This window comes from Tiliqua scincoides, chromosome 1, assembly GCF_035046505.1.
Source record: "Tiliqua scincoides isolate rTilSci1 chromosome 1, rTilSci1.hap2, whole genome shotgun sequence".
Lineage (NCBI taxonomy): Eukaryota > Metazoa > Chordata > Lepidosauria > Squamata > Scincidae > Tiliqua > Tiliqua scincoides.
In genome coordinates, this window is record NC_089821.1 from 2,550,491 (window position 1) to 2,574,706 (window position 24,216).

Below are 24,216 nucleotides of genomic sequence, written 5' to 3' on the forward strand. Positions count from 1 at the left end.
CCAAACTGAGGGCCTATTCTTATCCCCAGCCCCCAGGGGAAGCATAGGCAGCATCATTTGAATGTAAATACTTGGATTTAGACAACTTAAAGATAACATATGGTAATGGATTCTTCTATGGTGTCAAGGGAACACCCTCTTCTTAGGAACAATAGGTATTTCTCTAGCTGCCACTAAGGCCTCATCAAGCCAATCTTTTATCTTAAATTCATTGCAAAAGACACTGACCTGCACTTTTGGATGTTGAGGTGCTCACACACAAAAAGTGGAATTGGTGAAACAGTGGATTGTGCCTGAGGCTGCAATCCTATCCCCACTTACCTGGGGATATAGTAAACCCCATTGACTATGAGTATATACTTACTGAGTAGACATGCATTGAATTGCTACTTTGGGACTGGGAGCTTCTGCCTGTGTGCCTACGTTTACATATAAACAGTTTCTAGTACAAAAACACCACAAGTTATCTGGAAGTTTCTACCATTTTGGACAGTGAATATCTGGAAACAATTACTTCCTAGTGAATATGTTTAGGATTGCAGATGGAATTTGTTTTAAAACACAGGATTTAAAACATATTATTTCAGAGGGTTTGGCCTCCCAACTGTTCTCTCTCTCTCTCTCTCTCTCTCACACACACACACACAAACACAGAGACTCTGTTGGTGTTATTATGGAGGATGTGATTTCTCAGCTTTTCATACACTTTACACACATTGCCCACACAGTATCTCATAATCTGTGAAGATGTGTTTATTTTAGAAGTAGCCCTTTCTATGGTATTTACAGGAACCTCATGAGGAAGGAGGCCATATTTTGGATTTGTCTGAACAACCATTCAAGACTCTGGGTCCGCACACCTCTTTTTACGATGGCCTAGAAGGTATTGCTTCCTCAACTCAACTCTTTTCATAGTGAAAATTTAAAAAAATAAAAACAAACATATCAGGGGTTTGTCAAGCTGAGAGGTTTCTGGAAGTGTGGGTTGGGGGATGTCCATTATGGGGCGGAAAACAAAAATAATTCTGACAGTGTTCCATATGAACTGAGATGACATTGTCTGGAATAATCTCTGTACATGTAGTAGCTAGTTGGCGTGTCTCTAGAAAACTGAAGTAACTAGGAAATGGAAGACCTTCTGCTGAAGAAGAAAGTGAGGTGTTTCCCCACCCGCTTAAGAGACATGCCACACAATTAGAGGTGTAACTAGGGTTTAGCCTGAGAGGCACCTGCCCCAGGTGCTGTATGCTAGGGAAGGGGATGCAATGTGTAAGGCAGTCAATTCCTGGTTCTCCCCAGGAGGAGGCGGCACTGGGAGATGTGCAGCTGCCAGCACCTCCTCCTCCAGGGAGAATCCAGAAGTGACATCATGATGTCATGTGACATTGTGATGTCATGCCCCAGGGGCCAGGGCCTCTAATTACACCTCTGCACACTGTCCCAAATGAGCTTGATCCATGGTGTGGTGAGCCACTTCCAGTGGCCCTTCTGTGGTTTGCTATTTTATCGCAAGGATGTCTCCATGATGTGTCAAGAGAGTAGCAAATATCCAGCCCGCAGCAGACCTTTGGTTTTTCCTTCTGGGCCTGTATGAGCCGCACATGACCTTGAAGGAGGAGGAGCCCATAAAGTGCCCATCTGCTGCCGCCTATGGGTTCTGGGCTGGGTGCTGCATCAGGGTCCTGCCCAGGCTGGGGTTGGAAGGAACAGCAGCTTCCCCTCTAGTCTACTTTCTGTATCTCAGTGGCCCACCATATTAGTCCCCAATAAAAGCGGCAGATCCAGTAAAGAATGTTTCACATAGGGTGCAATCCTAACCCCTTATGTCAGTGGTTTCCAGCACTGGCACAGCTGTGCCAATGGGACGTGTGCTGCATCCTACAATTGGGTGTCACTCAGGGAGGCCTCCTCAAAGTAAGGGAATGTTTGTTCCCTTACCTCGGAGCTGCACTGCCATAGGATTGCAACCCTAAGAACGTAAGGAAAGCCCTGCCGGATGGGTCCACAGGCTCACCTAGTCCATCTTCCTGCATCTCAGTGGCCCACCAGATGCCCCAGGGAGCACACAAGACAAGAGGAGACCTGCATCCTGGTGCCCTCCCTTGCACGTGGCCTTCTAGAACCGGGAGGTTGCGCATACCCATCATGGCAGGGATGTGCAGAGGGTGGGGAAGCAGGGCAGGCAAAGTGCATTGGCTGAGCGGCAGTGCTTTCAAAGGGCTCCAGCGGGGAGGCTCTGCCTCACTTCACAGGCTGTGGAACTGCTGGAAGGGCTCCAGAGGGGAGGCTCTGCCTCACGGCCTCTCCACTTGCCCAGGCCCCTGCGCAAGGCCAGCAGCCCATCCCGTGGCGGGGAGTTCCGCAGACCGTTCCACGCATACACCCCCAGGCTGGCCTCGCCGCTCGCGCCGGAGCGCTCCCCCGTCCACCCGCCCGGCCCCCCGCGGGGCGCCCAGGCGCAGCCCGCATCCAGTGGCGGGGAGTTCCGCAGGGGCAGAGGCGGCGCCGCAGCCTGAGCCGGAGCCTGCCCGCGCCTTCCTGCGTGTCAGCGGCGGGAGGCGGCCCATAAAGCGGAGGGGAGAGAAAGCGAAAGCTCCTCCCCGCCCGCCCGCCCGCAGCGCGCTTCTTCCTCCTGCTGCTCCTCGCGGCCGGCCAGCCAGCCGGGCGGGCGCAGCGCAAGAAAGTTCCGCGGAGGGACGGCGCAGGCGGCGCCCGGAGCGGACTCGGAGCGGCAGCCGCGCAGGTAGGGCGCCGCCGGGAGGGGATCCTGCCCTCGGGCGCGCCGGCTGGAGGGTCCCGCGCCCGCCCGCCCGCCTCCTCCCTCCCTCCCTCCCTCCCGCGGGCGCCCCGGGGCGGCGAGCGGGGTCGACCCGGCCGGCGGCCGAGCACGCTGTGCGGGGGCGGGGGCGGCCCGGCGTCACGGCCCATTGTGAGGCGCCGGCCGGCCGGCCGCGCGGGCACAAAGAGCCGGGCCGAAGCCTGCCTGCCTGCCTGCTGCCTCCCTCCCTCCGCTCGCAGGGCCCGATGCCGCTGCTGCACCGCCAGCCCTTCCGCAGGGAGCGGCCGCCCGCCGACCTGCGGCCCGACGAGCGCGTCTTCCTCTGCAGGGTCACCAACGAGGCCTTCCGGGACTACGAGTGAGTAGGGGAAGGGCCAGGCGGGCGGGAAGGGCCGCGCTGCGCGGCTGGCTGGCAGGCAGGCTGGCTGGGGCGCCGGAGCCCGCCGAGGACCAACGGCCGCCGCGAGGGGCCTGCGGCGCTGAGGCGAGGCGAGGCCAGGCGAGGGCGCTGCTTCCCCCGGCGCCCCCTCGCCGCTATTGTCTGCCCGGCAGCGGAAGCCGCCTCGGCGCCGAGCCCCGCGGGTCTCCTCGGAAGTCAGCGGGGCCGCTCCGGGCCGGCCGGCAGGCGGCGGCGGCGCTCGGCTCTGCCCGCCCAGCCAGGCGGCCCCGCTCCGCCTCGGGCGCAGCGCCTGCTCGCAGGGCGGCCGCGGGGTCCGGGGAGCTCCCGCCTCGGGCTTCGGGGCTCCTCGAGTGGAGGCGCAAAGCGGGTGGGGGCAGGTGAGGCAGAGCCTCCCCAGGAGTCCTCCGAAAAGCGCTGCCACCCCGGGAGGCTGCCTCCCCACCTGTTTCTGCCCCGCTTCTCAGTCCTTCAGAAAGCGCTGCCGCGTGTGGTACGTGTGATCGCACAACCCACTCCCTGCGTGGAGAGTGCAGAGTGTGTGCCTGGGAGTGCCTGCACAGCTCCCAAGGTGGGGAGGCTCTGCCTCACCTGCCTCTGCACCTGTTTCCCCATGAGAGTTCTCCAAAAAGTGGCCAGTGTACACAACCCTCTGGCAGAGCCCAGAGCATGCGGCTTGTGAGTACTTGCGCATCTCACACAGCAGCAGTGCTTTTCGAAAAACTCCGATGTGGAGGCTCTGCCTCACCTGCCTGTTGTTCAGTTGGCTGAATGTTGCTGGCTTGGAAGCAGCTAGACTTCCATATTGTGCTTCAGTTGTGAGCCAGCATTGTGTTGTGTATTTTTCAGGCCTCCCCCCCTTTTTAAAAACCTGGGTTTTGCCATCCCTGACTTAGGGGCAAATCCCATCCAATTTCCCAGCCCTGGCGTAGCCATAACAGTGGGGTGTGCACTGCATCCTATGGCAGGAGGGTAGTTATGTAGGCCTCCAGGAGGTAGGAGAACACTTGTTCCCTCTACTAGGGGCTGCATTGTGGCAGCAGCAGAGCTGAAAAGTTGTATAGGATTGGGCCTTTAGGCTGCTCACTGACCTTGAAGTAAGTCCCACTAAACTGAATGAGATTGACTTCCGCGTAGCCATGCATACTGAATCCGGCTGTTCCACTGTAACAGCTAGTTGACCAAGTTCTTAAGCAGGGCTATCAACTCACTAATAGCAAAGCTTTCTGTACAGGAAATAATTGGATTAGGATGTAAAGTTATTTCAGTCAAACCGTACAGGTAGTATAGGACATTTTGAAAAGCATATTTGCCCTGACACTGGAGATGCCTTCAGTTTACAGTACAGCTTTCACAGGACTCTTTCTCCAGATGACACCAGAACCAGGGGACATCCACTAAAATTGAGTGTTGGGAGCATTGGGACAGACCAAAGAAAATATTTCTTTACTCAGTGTGTAGTCTGTGGAGCTCCTTGCCACAGGATGTGGTCTTGGCATATGGCCTGGATGCCCAAAAGGGAATTGGACAGATTTCGGGAGGAAAAGTCCATCACCAACACTGTGATGGGTATTTGCAGCTTCCTGGTTTTAGAAGTAGGCTACCTCAGAATACCAGATGTAAAGGAAGGCACCCAGATGCAGGTCTCTTGATGTCTTGTGTGCTCCCTGAGGTGTCTGGTGGGCCACTGTGAGATATACAAAACTGGACTATATGGACCTTTGACCTGATCCAACAGGGCTCTTATGTTAATAGAGAATGGATTAACATAAGAATAGGTTTGGATGATATTTAAAAGCCCAAAACAGCCCTGTGTATTAAATGATGTCCTTGTTCATCCTTTGGTTTTCCCCTCTAGTCTCCCTAAGGGGGGGAGGGGTGGCTCAAACAAACTTGTATTCCCTTAAGAAGAATAGTGGAATAAGTAAGCAGCAGGATCAGGATATGAGGAGTACACATGTCATTTTAACTCATGTGATGCTGATTTGGACTTGAAGGTATTGTCCAAACTAGCTGATAGTGAGTCTTAATTAAGCTATAGTAAACTGATAAACAGCACCACTTCAGACCAGAAGTCCTTGTAAGCTACGCAGCATCAGAACTGGTGACCTGGAAGTTCAGCAGTGACGCGTGATGTCATCACCAAGTGTCCAGGGATGGCATCATGTCACAGTTGCGACACTGCTTATCAGAAGAAATCTGTGCACTGTCATGACCCCATAGAGGTCATCACCTCATGGAGGTCATGAATAGGGGTAGGTAGCCTACTGCCTATGGGCCAGATGTGGCCTACCACATGAAATCATCCGACCCATAGCCCCAAAAAGATATATCCACTTGGTCCATGTTGCTCTTTAAAGAAGTATACATCTCTGTAAGGCTTACAGTGTATCCAGGGCCGGCATTAAGCCAGTTGGACCAATTGGACCATGTGCCTAAGGGGTGTCCGCATTATGGTAATGCACTGTAGTCTTGTATGTAATTTTTATATTAAAATGTGCTTGGATCCATTTGGTCCATTAACTCACATGTGCTTTTAAAGCCCATATTTTGATTGCTTTCCATTTTACCATAGAACTATAAAGTTTTTATTTTATTTATATCTCTAAGATTCTACAGACTTTGGCTGTGAACCTGGGGACCCACAAAAATGTTTCCAATTGGGCCCCATAGCTCCTAAGGCAGGCTCTGAATGTAAGCAGATCAAGGGCAAAAACTTTCTTTGAGCATCCTTCTCTGGCTGGCCGTGTGTCTCTCCTCTCCATGTCTATTTTTTCTTAACTCTATGGCTTAATGGAGAGGTTTGCACATGCATATCAAACATTATGTGTTCTTACTATACAGAAGAAGGTTGCCAACCCCTGCCTTAAAGGGAAGATAGCTTCAGACTTGTTAAGTGTATGAAGTACTGAAGTGCATAGATATGAAGTAAGCAGAAGACATGCTAGCAGTATACACTAACAAATAACTGGGGGGGGGGGAGAATATACTGGTCTTCAGGACAAAGCTTTATAATGGCTGAGAAATGTGAATAGTCCCTAACCTTTACCCACCAAAATACTTGGGGAACCTCCAAACACATTTGAGCAGAGGGTGCCCAAACAATTAATGGAAGGAATTAGGCACATTAACATCAGCAGGGCTTAAAAATGCTTAACATGAGCTGAATTATGCTCTTATTCTTAATATATATGCCTTCTGAGATTTAATCTGAACTTTTTGTATGCAATGTTTGAAATTTGAGCACACCTTGTTCTTCTCATGTTTAGGCTTGTTTTTGATGCTCAAATAGACTTAGTAAAACCTTAATAGCTGGATAAAATTTATTTGCTTTTCATACAAATTACTGAAGTAGTAAAAAGAAAAAAATATCTTTTATTAGCTGTCTGTAATCACTGTTAAGGTGAATGAGGTCCCAGAACATGTTCAGTGTTGGGGCTTGTCTTTAGGAAAAATTTGGGTTCTGTTCCTATTCAGGTTCTTCAGTAAAAATAACCAGTTCAGATACATATTGAGCAGAATAACAGCGAACATAGAACTAACTTAAATTTGTAAGGAAATAACTGAAATATAACAGTGCTGTTTTTATGTTCCCTCCCTGAGTGCCAACACTCAGGATCAATGTTGGCACATGGCACCTGCAGAGAGTTCCAACAACAACCCATGTTCTTATTCTTTTTGTAAACTGCCTTGTTGAAAAGTTGTATATAAATGTTAATAATATGGAGTTCCAGGAGAAAAGTCTTTTCAACTTGTGTTTGCAGAGGATAAACTGTAAACCCAACCTTGTAGGGAGTACTTGAGCAAAATAAGGAAGTACTTATTTTGCTGATGAGGTTAAAACACACACACACACACACACACACACACACACACACACACACACACACACACACACACACACACACACACACACACACAGTGCGAACAGTTCAAATTTGGCTTCTTTTCCTGTCTTAATCAGCCTGCCTGCCTCTTTGAATCTGTCCTTGTTTAGGATGAAAGGTAGAATGGCAGCAATGCAGAGCTGCACTGACAAGGAAAAACTGATAAACTTTTTGCTTTGTTTCAAGAATCCTTTGCATTGAGACCTTGCTAGACCATTGCCAATAAGGATGGACGGCAAGCCTCTGTTTGAGTGCCAGGAGGACGACCTGTAGGAGGCCCTGCCCACCAGTCTCTCCTGCTCCTCCTTTCCTCTTTTTTCAGATGACTTGTATCTCCTCAGTGACCCAACTATTTTTATTTCTTTACTGGTTTAAATTCAAGGCAAACAGCAGATTTTAGGTTCAGGTTCATTTCCAGTTCATTGAAAAAACTTCTCTGAACAGGTGTTTAGGGTGAGGGGCTTTCAGGGCACAGCGTGGTCTTGAAGACGGGAATATTGACTTATCTTGTGATATGAAGCAACAAGAAACAAACAGCTCAATCCTAATAAATTTTCCAGCACTTTCCAACTGCAAAGAAACCAATTTTCCTCAATGTTGAGGAGGCCTTTGTGATTGCCCTGCCACCTCAGGATGCAGTACTTGCCCCATTGGCATAGCTGTATTGGTGCTGGAAGGATTGGGCTGTAAATCTTCCAAATTTCAGGATTAAGTTGAATTCAGAAATATGAAGAGTGAGGATATAAAAGCTTCCTGTACTTCACAGCCTTTAAGTATCCTCACATAACACTTGTTTTCTTGTACTTGTCAGTGGCTTTAAATAACTTTTCTCACTTACAAGTATAGATGAGTGGCGAAATGCATTTAATTGTTTTTGATAAAACAGAATTAGAATTGTGGTCTGTTTCTCAGGTATCACTCCGACGTCCACAAAGATCAACATAGCTGCCAGTGATATCATTCTTTTAAACCACTGGAACATGGACTCTTCTAGCAGTCTGGCAATTTCAATCCATGTCTATTGCTTTTTGGAAGACATGAGTTAAGCTCTCCACCTATATATATATTACACTTGGATTCCATGTTTCCAAGTAATTCAGGGCAGCATTATTCCGCAAGTATAACATGGAATAATGGAAACAAAGGTGGTGAGGGTGTGGAGACTAGTTGTGTGGGTAGTTGTTGCAGGGGGAAGTCAGTTACCAATGCAGGTGTGACCAGGGGAACAAGTTGGGGGCAGGACTTCATGCATCCAAAAGCTCAATGCTACAATATATTTGCTAGTCTTTAAAGTTCTATAAGACACTTTGTTGTGTTTTCAGCAACAAGAGTAAAACCTCTGCGGAGGTGGGGAAGGAAGGAAAATTAAAAAATGATAGTGTTGCTATTGTAATTCTGCTGCATTATCTGAATGGGAGAAGACTCTCTTAGGAGCTTCTCAGTCAGCTGTATCAACAGCCTGCTTTTTGGTAAAAATGCAGCACCTCTACATTCCTTTGCCCATGTGTTTATATAGAAGGGGACTTATAGAATACAGGATTTTCCATTCTTGAGTCCTCTCTGCCCAGGAAGTATAATGATCATTGTTGCAATTAAAATTGTCTGGGATTAAAGGCTGCTGTCTGGTAAAAACATCATGTTTTTAGTAGATTGCGGACTTTCCTCCCAGACAATTTTAATTGTAACAATAGCGATGCTGACCACAAAAACCTCAGATTGTAAAGTGTAATAACCATTTAGCTTGCACGGCATGTAGACCCTCCATACCTCTGAAAGATCAATGCACGGGACAGAGGCTGCCTGTGGGCGGTCGTTGGCCATATTGGATGAAGCAAATGGGGAAGTGATTTCTAAGTGTTTGTGGAAGCCAACTCTCTAAAAATAGATTATCTTCATCTCTTTTGTAAGATTTTGACCTAGATCCTGATTTTTCACTTGCAGTGAGGTTTTTTTTTTACATGTATCTATTCTGCACTTCACTAGTGCTGTTTCTAGAATGCTCCTGAATTTCGGGTATTTCTTGAACTGAGGTATAAGAGTGGTGTTATGCTGAAAAATTAAACTGCCTTGTTGCAGGTATGGATATAGTACTGTACATGCACTTCTGTATCACAGCTGTGACATGAGTAATGGAGCTGAACTTTGGCAATTAATGATGATTTTTGTTTCCTCTGGAAAAGATTCTCTTTGTTCTTTGAGAAGCTGTCCTCAAATGGGCTTAAAAACTCTGTGGGGTGTGGAAGAAACATGTTCTTGTTGCTGTTGCAATGGAAAGAGTGCAGTGCAGCTTTGAAAACTTTCCTATTGCTGAGGCAAATTAATTATCTTGTCAACTGAGATATTCATAACCCAATTTGAGGTGCTGGTTTTGACCTTTTTAACAGCCTTTACCACTCTTGTATGAACCAACCCACCCCCTGGCTTCAGCAAGGGGGCCCCTGTCATGCATGCTGCCTCTGGGGAGGCCAGATGAGTGGCAGTTTGGAGCAGGGCCTTCTCTGTGGCAGTGTAATTAATGTGGAACTGCCCCCTTCCTGCTAGCCTTCTGGTGGGGAATGAAACTTTCCTTTTCCCCTTTGCCTCCCCTTTTTAGTTAGTAGCTAGCTTTGGTGGCTGCATTCTGTTTCTGCTTCAACTTTTTTTGTTGCACTGTTCTATGTGATTACAGTATTTTACTAAGATTGGACTTTATATTTCATTTTAATCTCTCAATCTGCTGTTCTTCAAACTATATTATATCCTGCTTTGAGCATAGTTATTCAGAGGAAAGTCAGGATACACCTCGCTTAAATACAGGTGTGCCCCCATCTGTGGAGGTTCCGTTCCAGAACCCTCGTGGATGCTGAAACTGTGGATAAAGGTGAAGGTCCATCCCTGCAGTCCAGAGGGGAGTCTGAACTCAGCAGAGGCTGGGGATGTCCATCCCTGGTCTCTGCCAGGTTCAGACTGAGCTCTGCAATAGAAAAAATGTCACTTCCGGTTTCACAAAGAAACCAGAAGTGATGCTTTTAATACCTTATAAGGCATTAGGAGGGCATTAGAAACCCTTTCCTGGGCCTCCCAATGCCTTATAAGGCATTAAAAATGTCACTTCTGGTTTCTCCATGAAACCGGAAGTTGTGTTTTTTAGGCTCTGAACTTGGCAGAGGCTGGGGACGGACATATAATAGATTTTCAGGGAATGCCAGGGGCTGAGTAGGGGATGGAGAATTTGGCTTCTGCTTTCTTCCATGTGCTCTCCTTAGGATGCAACTCCTTTTGTCACCAGAGCTTGTTTCTTAAATGGCTCACACAACCAATTATTGGAAAAAAAAATAGGCAGTGACTGACTCGCTTGCAAACTCTCCTGCCTTTCTTTTTAGGGATGATACATAGTTAGTGGTATGTTGCAATAACTAACCAGTGGTTAATGCAATGTGTAAACAGTATCTGATAGCCCATGTCTGTGCATGTCTACTCAGAATTCAGTCCCATTGAGTTCAGTGGAACTTACTCCTGGGTAAGTGTGTTTAGGTAACCTAACTGTACTTGTGGAATGCTTCCTTATTCTGTTAAAAAAGAACACCTTATAAGGAAGCATTCCACAAGTACAGTACAATGTTTTAGCTTTGGCTGAATTGCACTTTGTGAACTGCAACTAACACATACAGTTTAGTTTAGTTACTTTTAACTTTTTTGTTACAGTGACTTTTTTGAACGAACCATTCTGTGTAATAGCCTTGTGTGGAGTTGTGCTGTCACAGGTAAAGCTGGACTCACATACCAGGAAGCACTAGAGTCAGAGAAGAAAGCCAGACAAAATCTCCAAAACTTTCCAGAGCCACTTATTGTTCCAGTTCTGTACTTGGTTACCCTCACTCAGCGCTCAAGACTTCATGAAGTTTGTGATGACATCTTTACTTATGTCAAGGACCGTTATTTTGTTGGAGAAATTGTGGAAGTGCTTCGGAATAATGGTGAAAGGTATGCATCCTAAATATGTGCTATTCTTGATCGAAATAAAAAACACACACAAACCAACAAAAAACTTTCTCTCAAACTGTGGGTTGGGACCTACGTGGTAGGTTGTGACCTGATTTCTGGTGGGTTGTGCAGAGCCTCCAATGAAAACACTGATGATGGAAAGATCAGATTACTCATTTCCTCAGGACCTGAAGCTGTTCAAAAAGTTAGATAGTGCTAACTGGCCTGCAAAGAGCTGAGCTCCTGCAGTTTGTAAGCTTGTGTAAATAGAGGGAGACAAACGTTGAGTGTCTTCCCCCCCCCCCCCCGCCAAAGTCAGTGACAGGTAGTGGGGGTAGGTGAAGGCTGGATACATAACTAAGCCCCTTGAGCCTTGAAGCTATTCATTAGGACTGCCTCATTACAAGAAATGGATCTTGTTTTTTGCCAATAAATATTGCTTGTAAATGAAAACATTGCTTTCTAGATTACCTCTTTTAAAGTATTGTAAAGCTTGGTGGGTCCTGAAAAAGTGTCATTTTGAAAAGTGGATGCTGGTGCTAAAAGGGAGAACCACTGACCTAAAATCTAGAGTTTTATAGGTAACTTATTCTAGATGTAGCATGGTATACTCTTTAATTGTATTAGCTACACTGGCAGGCAGGTTTCACCATTTCAGTGACACATACACTGTTGTGCTTATGTAGAAATAATGTAAATAAAGAGAATATTTCATGACATAAAATTTCATAGATGTCCTGAATTCCTAGCAGTTTAAAAAACAATTGCGTCAGTGCAGAAGTAATTTAGTAACCATGGATTAAGAGATTCACAGCCCAGTCCTATCCAGCGGCTGCATTGCTGGAACACATATTTGGCAGCAGAAAGTGATGTGGCATAGAGTGCAGCTTGGGCGCTGCAGCATAAGAACAGCAAAGGGTGAGCAGCAGTGGCTGGGTGATAGCACTGCCCCAGCACTGGTGAGTTGGAGTGAACTGAATGGGAGGGGAGAAATGGGTGAAGGGAATGAGGGAGGGAATGGGTGTGTGTTGAGGGCTGTTATTGGTAGCAGTAGTTTTGCTGATGTTCTGCCCACCTATTTGGGTTCACCTGAACTTGTGCCAGAATGTTGGTGCAAGTCCAAGTAGACCCACTGGGGCAAATCTATTTTAAAAGATTTATAAATAAAAAGGAGTTACTGCATAACTTCTTTTGAACTGATTCATCTTGGGGGTTTCCTCACCCTGGTATGCATATGTAAGGCTGATGTCTGTGTATGTGAGCACACATGTACCAGATGGAGCCTTAAAATGTGCCAGGAAAGAAATGGGCCATTATTAAGACCAGATTAGATACACAACCATCATGTTATCCTTGTTTTTTTGGGTCATCGGATATAATAAAGGATGATCTTTTGCTAGCATAGCCACTAGCTACATAAAATCCTTTATGCATTTTTCTAATTCCTTTGAATATGGATGCAAATTTTTAATACCTAGTTTCTAAGTAAAAAAAAAGACTTTCAGTTTGAAGCTATTTACTTACTATTTGCATAAAACAAGAGGCTTTGTGGTTTAATACCAATAACTGAAATGAATAATTTAAAATGACCAAAATGAGCTATTTTTACAAACCATTTCAAAGCCTAACGACTACAACAGGACATTGTTAATGACGTAATCTTTATTACTGTATGTACACTCATACAGGCAGTGTGCTGAAAGCTTCTGTGTGTAAAAATCCCACTGCCCTTGCAACATTTATGGGACTGACCCCAAAGCTGTCCTGCGTGTGGAAGGTGTGTCCCACTTGTAGAAGGATTGTATGAAAGTTAAATTTAACTTGCAGTAGCATGGAAAGTATGGTAGCATTACTGTAGCAATTATAGTATTTCATGAACTCTTCCAGTAATGCTCTTATGTTTGCTTTATTTCAGATTGCACTGTAAAATCTTGGAAGTCAAATCCCCATTGTATCATAATGGAGTGGCCAATGGCCATGCCAGCAATAGAGATGGAGACACCATTGTCATTAGTGATAGTGATGACTCAGACATGGATACAAGCCCTGCACAAAATGGGTAAGGTGTAGTAATTTACTTTGGGAAATAAGGATATATATTTAACCAGTTTTAGTAGTAAGGCTAGCATGACTACCTTGGGGCCTGATGCTATCCAAACTTCCAGGGCGGATGCATGCAAATGCAGCTTTATCAATGGGGCGTGTGCTGCATCCTTGGATGGATGGCATTCACAGAGGCCTCCTCAAGATAAGGGAACATTTGTTCCCTTACCTTGGAGCTGCAATGCAGCTGCAACTGCGCTAAAAGGTAGGATAGTATCTGGCCCTTGATAGTTGCAAAAATATCTTTGTATATAAATCTGTACGGCCATTTTGCCTTGATGACAAGAGAACTGAAGCATTTCAAAATATGATAGGTAACCAGCATCATGTGCTTTTGTTGATATATGTTGGAGCATGTCAGTATGTGTTTTTTTTTTCTTGTCAAGAGAGACACTCTTACCCTAGGATTTAAAATTAAAATTCTTAAATATCCATTTTATGTGAGTTCAATTGACCTTTCTATTGTTTTGAGAATTAAAAATGTACCAAATGATGTCCACAGGGGTGCATGTGCGTGTGTGTAAATGGGAGAAAATAATTGTCTCTTATTTTTAGGAAGGAAAAAGTCATAATTGATCCCTCTTTGTTTAAATACAAAGTGAAGCCAGTAAAGAAACAATTGTATGAGTCCGTTACAGTGAAAGCACCTCAGATATGGTAAGCAGAATTGGCCATTGTTGTGCTTTTTTTGTATTTACCCAAGTATTAGCGATACAAAAGGGAGTTGGACTACCTGCTTTCCTAAAAGTGTCAGTATTGAGCTTGATGGCTAGGATTTTGTATTGTTAAACATTTAAAATATAGACCTTTAAAAAAAATTGTATAGCATAGCAGTTCAAAAATAAATGTATTCATTTATCCTCTGGTGGTAACAGGAATCTTTAAATACTATACTTCAGAAATTCTCTATAGTCGTGACTTTTAAAAAGCCAATTAATTGACATAAGTTTCCTCTTGATTCTGAGTGCTCAGAATGAGTTCAGTCATAAGAACATAAGAAGAACAGCCCTGCTGGATCAGGCCACAGGCCCATCTAGTCCAGCTTCCTATATCTCACAGCGGCCCACCAAATGCCCCAGGGAGCACACCAGATAACAAGAGACCTGCATCCTGGTACCCTCTCTTGCATCTGACAGAGCCCATTTCTAAAATCAGGAGGTTGCACATACACATCATGGCTTTTAACCCGTAATGGATTTTTCCTCCAGAAATTGGTCCAATCCCCTTTTAAAAGCATCTAGGCCAGATGCCATCACCACATCCTGTGGCAAGGAGTTCCACAGACCAGCCACATGCTGAGTAAAGAGATCTTTTGTCTGTCCTAACTCTCCCAACACTCAATTTTAAGAGATGTCCCCTGGTTCTGGTGTTATATGAGAGTCTAAAGAGTCAAGAATGGCATTAAGTTACTTTAAAATTCAACTATTTGAACAAGTTCTCTTCTATCATAAAAACACAAGACAAATCTTAGAATTGGGATTGAAATATGTCTTGATAATGCTTAAACATTTTGTTTGTAAAGAAAAAAAATTCATTTTACCAATTTTGTAACCATGAAATCTTTGATAATGATGTATTCCCTTTTCTTTTTGGTCTGTACCTTAGCCGGAGGAAACATCTTTTTTCTCGTGACAGACTTAAGCTCTTTTTGAAGCAACACTGTGAGTCCCATGATGGCCGCCTTAGAATTAAGGTAATAAAGTGGTTAGAAAGGTCAGAATCTTATGATGAAAAATATGGTCAATATGATTTAATGAATTTTTCTGAAATGGGTTTAAAAACTTTAGTGTTGACTTGCCTATTGATTAAATTATCTTATTAGAGCTAGTTAAGCCATTTCTACCCAGTGTTTCAAATATGCAGCAGAGACCAAATGTGTACACCTGTGGGCCAGGCAGCAGTGAGTTCATATTTTAATGGTTCCTCAGGAATGGTTATATGGTTACCTGATTCCTCTCATGTAGACTAGCAGATACAGTGGGTCCTTCTTATCCATAGACTTGGCATCTGCAGTTTTGAACAACCACAGATGCTTTCCAGCATCTCAGAAGGCCTCCAGGACGCAAATGGAAGGAATTTCTGGTTTGCGCCCATGACTTGTGTTCTGAGGTGCAGTAAGGCCCACAGCCCACTCCATTGGCCTTCCTGCACCTCAGAAAGCCTCCAGGACATGACCAGAAGTTGGGAACATGAACCAGAAGTTGCTTCCATTCACATCCTGGAGGCCTTCTGAGGAGGTAGGGAATTCAGTGGGGGGGCCTGTGGGCCTGGCACACTGTCCTGAGGGCCCTGTGCAACCTCCAAGTAAGTAATTGTGGTGCTGCGACCCTGTGCCCATCTCAGGACTCCAGTATTTACGTATTTTGGTATCCATGGTGGGGTCTTGGAACCAATCCCCCGCAGATACTGGGGGCCCACTGTAATAGGAGCTGAAGTAGCTACTTGTTGACCTTCTAAAGCAGTGACTTGTTAGGCAGTTCTGTACATGGAAGATCTGACAACCTTCACAACAAATTATATTTGGGCAGGAGGTCTGGTCTAGAGGGTAGAGCCTCCATTTGCCTGAAGATTAACATCCACAAGGTCGGCAGTTCGAGGCCACCGGCACCGTGCGACCTTGAAGCAGCTGGCAAGCTGCAGCTGAGCTGTTCCATCTGCTCGGAGCGTGGGAGGATGGAGGCCAGAATGTTAAACCAGATCGGAGCGTAACATCTTGAATGTGGTGGTTCTTGAAAGAGAGAACCTTCTTTCAATTTGTAAAAATCCCTGCGTGGATTTAATAAGCCTGCCTGTGTAAACCGCCTTGAATAAAGTCTTGAATAAAGACCAAGAAAGGCGGTATATAAATACTGTATATTATTATTATATTATTATTATTATTTTCATCTTTCTCTACCAAGGCAATGTCAATTGAGAAATACAAGATAGCAGAACACAATCTTTCCTACCTCTTTCCTCATGATCGACCCACTTTCATGCTTGGTTCTTCAAGCAGGCGGCGAGGCAGGCCTCTAAAGATGGTATGTGATGATCCAGTAAGTAAAGTAGTATATATATCTCTGTTTCACAAGTGTTAAGTTGATTGCATTCTGTACTACTAAGCTAATAATAGTTCTGTAAAAGGGTGTGTGTGCGTGCGTGTGCGCATGCGCGTGCGTGCGTGACTCCGTCCGTCCGTCCAGGAATGGATCCCCTGTGGATACCGAGGTCCAACCTGTACTTAAAAACTGTTGAAAAGTTAGTTGGTGATCTTGTGCTTGTATGCTCTCCCCACCTTCCAGCAGGATGGCAGAGTGGAAGAAGAACAGCTTAGTCCTCGAAATACAAGCAGTGCAGTGAAAGAAAGAGCAAGACTGCAAAAAGAGAGAGAAGAAATGAGGACCATGGGTAAGTTCAATCAGCTATTCCTAAATGTTAAAAGGTTGTGTTTTGACTGCTGGCTCAAGAGAAGCCAATCCAAATGTCAAAAATAGTTTTTAGCATGGTATAATTCAAAGAGAAACTGGCATGGTGTCATATAGCCAGATCTCAACAATATTTGCATGGGAATAATCTTTTCCAACTTTGTGAGTGAGGACAGTAGCTCCCCCATTAAATAACAGGAGACTCATCACTTGTAAGGTACTTTTTTACGGGATTAGCAGGAAGGGTACCAGCAGACCCAGTGATCAGAAGTATAGTCTTTGTTAAGGCAAGCCATGGATGGAGCTTCCCCATCACTTCTTGCCTGAAGGACCACTTCAGGACACGGGTGGCAGGAAACAAGATGTGAGCAAGGCCAACCCAGGTAGATGTTGGCGTACTCTGTCAGGTGCTACTGTCATTGAATTCGGTGGGACTTCCTCCCAGGAAAGTGTATATAGGATGGCAGCTCAGGCAGAGGGAGGCTACTGTGGGCACTCTTTTCCCCTAGGAAGGAGAGATGCCCCCCCCCCCCCCGTGATGCATTCAACAATACAGTGCATGTCTACTTGTGTGTTCTAAAAGTTATTGCTTTAAATATAAGTTCTCTTCTGTACTTGGAATTAGAAAAATTAAGAAGAGGGAAGGCAAATTTTGTAGAATCCAAGAAAAAGGAGCGAGAAGATAAAGAGAAAAAGAGGGAAGAATTAAAGAAGATTGTGGAAGAAGAGAGACTGAAGAAGAAAGAAGAGAGAGAACGACTCAAACTAGAAAAAGAAAAGGTCAAGTATTCCTTTCTAGTTCCTGGTAACTGGATTTGGTGGCAGTCCCCTACTTCAGCTCTGTTTAGAAGTTCCAAGTAGCTAGGAAGTTGACTCTTGGCACAAGGGAAAGTAAGCAAAAGTAATGCATTTCTTCAGGTGGACACTTGTGTTTCTGTAGACTGCCAGCAATGATGGGAAAAGCATTTCTTTCCTTTTAGATAAATGGCTCCCTATCTGAAATGTTGCATCACAACCTCAAACCTAATTGAGCAATGTTGTGATGTGTTGCTACAAAAACGATTGGATGTCTCTTGTTCAGCCAAACTGTTTTCTTGGACTGATTGAAATAGTTAATAGCCATACTACTGTTAGTTTTCTATAAAGCAGTAAGTGAAAACTATAGTTCTGTTTAAGTAGTTTGATGATTATTTTCCATTTGCAGGAGAGGGAGAAACTGCGTGAGGAGAAAAGGAAATACCTGGAACACTTAAAACAATGGAGTAAGCGTAGAGAAGACATGGAATGTGACGATCTTAAGGTAAAGTAGCTTATTAGATGAGTACCATATGGTCCAGATTGGGTATGGGCGATGAAGCCTCTGACTGCATTCCTACATAAGATTTAGGGAGTAAGCCCCACTGAACACAGTGGACCTGTCTACTGAATAGAAATGCATACGATTGAACTGTACAGGATACCCATGTGTTTGATTTCTTCCCAGTTCTTGAAGCTCTACCTCATTGTGTCTGATGTGTGTCTGATGTGTAGAGAAACAAAACAGGAGGTGGTGTAGGCAACATGCACATTCAAGAGTGCACCTGCGTCCTTGCCATTATCGTCAGACAGGTGGTGTCTCCTGTTTGATGGACTTGGCTATTAGAATTTTTCTGTATGCCCTTGTCTTTCTTCTTATGTATCTGTTCTGTGATTAGAGAAAGCTATCTCGGGCATGTCTTATATTTTAGTTAGGAATTTATATACTGCTCTTCAGTTCAGAACAAAACACAATCTCCGGCTAATGGATCCACAAACAGAGTAAAAATCACACAGTAAAATCATTGGCTGTTTCAAAAAACACACTTAATTTGCATGATTTAATTTCCCAGTCAGTAATTCCTATATATGTATTAGAATGAAAAACGTAATTTGAAAAATAGATTTTATGGGTCTAGCAATTGTTTGGTTTGCCTCATTTTAGATGTGCACTTTGCTTGTGTGATCAAGAGGTGTTAGTGGTCCATGTTCCACAGAAAAAACTGAGTTCTCTTATTTTGCTTTTTAAATAGGTGTATATCATGTTTTGCTGTGCAATGGTAAAAGTACTGACCCCCCCTTGTGTAAATTGTGAGAGAGTGAGAAATGCTCTCACTCATTAACATTGCAATAAAATCATGAGCAGGCAACCTACTGAATGAATTCATCTATTAAGCAATACCTTAATCACTCTAGATCAGTGGTTCCCAAACTGTGGGTCAAGACCCATCAGTGGGTCATGAGCTGATTTTTAGTGGGTTGCAAAATGTTTTAGAAACATAAAAAACCCTTTGCAAGCACCTTTGCCTGGTTTACAGAATAAAATCATTAGTTGGAATGCTAATCTGTGGCATGGAGTAATCTTCATACCCTCAAATTAGAATGACACACTTTCCTTTTTTCTCTAGTAATTGGTGTGCCCTAGATGTGTAAACCCAGTTTCTGCCTTTTATCTGGTCTGGAAGTCCCGAGCTGCACATTTTTCTCCCTAGTTTAGTCTTCTGGTTACCTGGAATGACTGTAAAAGTTTCAGGAAACAGTCCTTAAATTCCATTTTAATGTAGAATCTAGCAAATGTCTACACACTTATACTAGATGTAAGGTCCCTAGCAGTCTTGGAAGCACAGGATAATATTTCTTTCTTGATCTCTCTGTTTTTGGCCTAGTGTAGCGGTTCCTCCAGAGCAGTTTTTCTCACTCCTTTAGCACCAGGACCCACTTTTTAGAATGAGAATCTATCAGGACCCACTAGAAATGATGTCATGATCGGAAGTGACATCAAGCAGGAATAGTTTTAAGTCCTACCCACACTTACCCAGGAGTAAATCCCATTTACTATCATTGTTAAAAGTATATACAGATTAGCCTGTTCAAAGGACAGGTCTGTAACAATTCCCCAAATGCAGTCACATAGCATGGTAGCATCAAGTCTAATGTATTAAAAATAAAATATTGAAATGAATGGTGACCCACCTGAAATTGGCTCACAACCCACCTAGAGGGTCCCAACCTACAGTTTGAGAATTACTGCTCCAGGGTGTTGGGAATGCTGTGAGTTGCTGTGGAGGTGGAGCAAGGAGGTGGCCCTGATGGCACTGTGGGGACCCAGGGGCATTTTACTGTACCTGGGAGCATCCTGAAGCCTCCTGGAGGCTCACAGCCCCAACTGCGATCCTCCTTGCCACTGCATGGAGCTCGGTTCTGTGAATGGAGCTAGTTTGCAATTGTGCAAGCCGGAAGTGAGCTCGAGTCACAGATCGGAGGTCACTGCAGCCACGTGGAGTGTTGCAGAGGATGCTATGAGCCTCCAGGATGCTTCAGGATGTCCCCAGGCACAGAAAATTTCCCCTGGGTCACTGCAGCGCTGTGACCACTGCGGTGCTGTCAGGACATCAATTCCTGGGCCATTTGCTTTAAGGGGGAATAGCCGATTTTCCAATTCTGGTGGGTCATGACCAACCAGTTTGGGAACCATTGAGCTAGTGGGTCATGATAGATTATCACTTTAAAAAGTGGGTCCTAGTGCTAAAACGTTTGGGAAGCACTGCTCTAGATTTATTGGAGTGTACAGTATTATTTATTGATATTTGGAATTTGTTATATGTAACAATCTACTTCTTTTTTTATTAAAGCCTCCTCATAAAAGGCTGAACTTCAGATTTTTTTCAAACAAAACGATTATCAATGATTAGATCCAGGATCTCTTACTAGCTGATCTGCAAGTGTCAAGAGTTGCGTGTTAATTTGTTGTTGACATGACAGGCAGCTCAATCCTGAGCTGCCCAGAGCATGGGGCTGCTGTTGTGCCAAAAACGGCTGCTGTGGTATCCTGTGCACCCCAGGCATAAGAACATAAGAACATAAGAACAGTCCCACTGGATCAGGCCATAGGCCCATCTAGTCCAGCTTCCTGTATCTCACAGCGGCCCACCAAATGCCCCAGGGAGCACACCAGATAACAAGAGACCTCATCCTGGTGCTCTCCCCTACATCTGGCATTCTGACTTAACCCATTCCTAAAATCAGGAGGTTGCGCATACACATCATGGCTTGTACCCCATAATGGATTTTTCCTCCAGAAACTCGTCCAATCCCCTTTTAAAGGCGTCTAGGCTAGACGCCAGCACCACATCCTGTGGCAAGGAGTTCCACAGACCGACCACACGCTGAGTAAAGAAATATTTTCTTTTGTCTGTCCTAACCCGCCCAACACTCAATTTTAGTGGATGTCCCCTGGTTCTGGTATTATGTGAGAGTGTAAAGAGCATCTCCCTATCCACTCTGTCCATCCCCTGCATAATTTTGTATGTCTCAATCATGTCCCCCCTCAAGCGTCTCTTTTCTAGGCTGAAGAGGCCCAAATGCCGTAGCCTTTCCTCATAAGGAAGGTGCCCCAGCCCCGTAATCATCTTAGTCGCTCTCTTTTGCACCTTTTCCATTTCCACTATGTCTTTTTTGAGATGCGGCGACCAGAACTGGACACAATACTCCAGGTGTGGCCTTACCATCGATTTGTACAACGGCATTATAATACTAGCCGTTTTGTTCTCAATACCCTTCCTAATGATCCCAAGCATAGAATTGGCCTTCTTTACTGCCGCCGCACATTGGGTCGACACTTTCATCGACCTGTCCACCACCACCCCAAGATCTCTCTCCTGATCTGTCACAGACAGCTCAGAACCCATCAGCCTATATGTGACGTTTTGATTTTTTGCCCCAATGTGCATGACTTTACACTTACTGACATTGAAGCGCATCTGCCATTTTGCTGCCCATTCTGCCAGTCTGGAGAGATCCTTCTGGAGCTCCTCACAATCACTTCTGGTCTTTACCACTCAGAAAAGCTGCCGCTGCCTCCTTAGGAGAAGGGGACTTCCCCCCCCCCCGTTCCCCAAGTAAGGGAGGTAGCGCCACAATGGGGCTACTTGCTTCTGCAGCGGCTCTGGGGCTGGTGCAGAATTGAATAGTCCTGTGTCTGGCCATGAGGCCCAACATGGAGCTAAGGATCCGGTGGAGCTGAGCTCCACCTATCTCGCCCCCTGCTGCCCTGCTCCCTCTCCCCACCTTCCCCCTGCCCTCCTCTTGCCCCCTGAACCCATCCCTCACCCCCACTCTTCTATCTGCTGCCTGGTGGTCCAGGCAACCATTGGGCAGTGGAACATGGGCCCAGCGCTGGAGGTAGCTTTACGGCACATTTGTGGCAGTGTGTGCTGACCATAAGCGGGCACAAAGGGTTCAGGATCGGGCCCTGATACTCCTTATTTTCATAGCAAGGTGTTGTGATCTAAGACTGACTGACTATTCCTGAAAAAGAACATTTTTCAGCAAGACAGAGAGTTAAGACCTCTTTAATTTTTGCATACCTGTATTTCATTCAGCTATGTGATTTATGTACCTTAATTCTGCAACATTTAATGAATAATTGGTTTCTTAACTAGTGAACTAATGCTGCAAGCCTAAACAGAAATACAGGGGTGTATACTGTATTGCATTGACTGTAGCTGATTAAACATGTATAAGATTGCACTGTAATTTAGTTTAGAGAAACTTGTGTTGCATTCAGTTCATTCTGTCTGTCTTTAGCTATATTCTTTATAAAGTGCAAAGTCTCAGTTTATTGGTACGTTGAATTAGTACAGTTAATTGATAAAAACCTGTGTTCTTCATATCCTTCATTATAAGGAGTTGAATTCTGTCTTATCATGGTCTGCTGTTTTAGTGATTCTTTCAAGAAGTATGATTAAACTTTAGGGGTGAGCTCAAAAGTGACACATAAGCCAAATTCTATAAGTCGGTATGTATGACCGAAACATGTAGTAAATATTAAATTTATTTGCTATTACAGGAACTTCCAGTTCCAACTCCAGTAAAAACCAGACTACCTCCTGAGATCTTTGGTGACGCTGTCATGGTCTTGGAGTTCCTTCATGCTTTTGGGGAACTCTTTGATCTTCAGGATGAGTTTCCTGATGGAGTGACTTTAGGCAAGTTTCTTTCTTGACCTTTGGCTTAAGTAATGACTCTTTCATGTACTTGTGAAATGTGGGTTTTGGGTTCATTTTCTAAAGTGACAGCATTTCAGTTACGCCTGGAACCTATTTAATGCATGAACTGACTAAAAATGTCCCCATGATATGACTCCAATATATGTGAACCTCACCATATGCGGAGACTGCATTTGCGCATTTCTGTGATGGTGATGGCGTTCACCACATGGCGACCGTTTTTGTAGCCATCTTCGCATATTGATATATCTGCAGGGGGTCTGTGGAAAGCATGAGAGGCACATCCTATATGATTGGCTGTAAATCCCACTGAAATCATCATTGGGACTGACTTCTGAGTAAATATACACAGGATTGTTCAGCTGGTTTGCTTAAGTTTGTGGTTCGTAGTGTTTATGGTATATATGCTTGATATTGAAAGCTTTGTGTGCTTGGATGTTGTATATCGTTCAAGTGTATAGGGATCCATGTGCATTTTGGTATTGGAGTGCACCTGAGTGTTCTATCTTAGAGGATTGGGGTTAGTGAACTTTACTTATAGGTTGGCTCCTATCTAAACTCTCCCCTGCCTGTAATATATAAATTGTTTAGGGTAAATGTCTCTTTCTACCTGCTTGAAAATTGTCTGCGTACAATAACTTGTCATTTATCAGTTGCACAGAAGAACTACTTCCAATCTTTGCAATGTGTATTGTGTTATTTATTAAGTGGACTTCTCTTAATCATTACTTGCAGAGGTTTTGGAGGAAGCTCTTGTAGGAAATGACAGTGAAGGCCCACTGTGTGAATTGCTGTTCTTTTTCCTGACTGCCATTTTTCAAGCCATGACTGAAGAAGAGGAAGAAGTGGCCAAAGACCAAATAGCCGATGCGGAGACCAAAGGTCAGAATTGAGCTGTATTGCTCAAGACAAAACAACTAATCTGCATGCATGGCAACTTTTCTTCAATTAACCTTGCTTTGCATCAGTGTGCACTGTGTGTGTATAAAAAGAGCAGGCATTTTAGGTGCAAGCTACAGTGGTAGTTCTGGCCCATATGAATAACTGACCGTCCAAACAGATATCTTATAAATTTGTCCTAATTTTGAAACTAATTCAGCACTGCAAAGTCCTATATTTGCTCTTTCACTTGCGTGAGCTAAATGATCAGTTGTCATAACAGCACCTCATTTTGCTAGTCCTTTTCTTCAATGGCTAGTATTACTGTTGTCCACCTATTGACTGTTCAATTAAAAATCAACAATGAAAGAAACACTGGGATTGGGGAGAAAATATTGTATGTATTTGGTGCATTGTTAATACTAAACTATGTCCTGCAGAATAGACTGTACACAATCCTTAAAGTCAGAAGTTCTTACAAGAATTGTGGTGCTTTACACTAACAATATTTTATAGCAGACTCTGAGATAGTGCCAGGTATTGGAAGAACATTATGAAGATGTTTATCGCAAGGCGTTAATGCTTCCTTGTCCCCTCATGCTTGCTTTTCATGTGTGACATAAATTAGCATCCCAGTCATACAGGGCTGTATCACTGGTGGAACTAGCATACTGCCTTATGGCAGTCATAGAAAGCACTCCCAACAGCACAGAGGTGTGTGCTGCTGGAGCACCAGTAGGAAGGTTGCAAATGCCCTGTACATAATAGTGGCTGTTTTGGG

The 24,216-nt window shown here is 44.6% G+C and overlaps 1 protein-coding gene across 1 annotated transcript in view; it reads left to right on the plus strand.

Annotated features, from left to right (window-relative positions):
- Positions 1-2,658: 2,658 nt before the first annotated feature.
- The window catches only part of BAZ1A (bromodomain adjacent to zinc finger domain 1A), a 45,430-nt gene continuing 23,872 nt past the window's right edge, over positions 2,659-24,216 (plus strand). The window contains exons 1-12 of the mRNA XM_066614927.1: positions 2,659-2,743; positions 3,019-3,137; positions 10,748-11,026; positions 12,942-13,085; positions 13,685-13,786; positions 14,735-14,822; positions 16,030-16,164; positions 16,411-16,516; positions 17,159-17,313; positions 17,738-17,833; positions 22,397-22,535; positions 23,292-23,438. Of these exons, the coding sequence (XP_066471024.1) occupies positions 3,025-3,137; positions 10,748-11,026; positions 12,942-13,085; positions 13,685-13,786; positions 14,735-14,822; positions 16,030-16,164; positions 16,411-16,516; positions 17,159-17,313; positions 17,738-17,833; positions 22,397-22,535; positions 23,292-23,438 (1,504 nt within the window). The 5' untranslated portion in view covers positions 2,659-2,743; positions 3,019-3,024. The remainder of the gene's footprint in view (positions 2,744-3,018; positions 3,138-10,747; positions 11,027-12,941; positions 13,086-13,684; positions 13,787-14,734; positions 14,823-16,029; positions 16,165-16,410; positions 16,517-17,158; positions 17,314-17,737; positions 17,834-22,396; positions 22,536-23,291; positions 23,439-24,216) is intronic.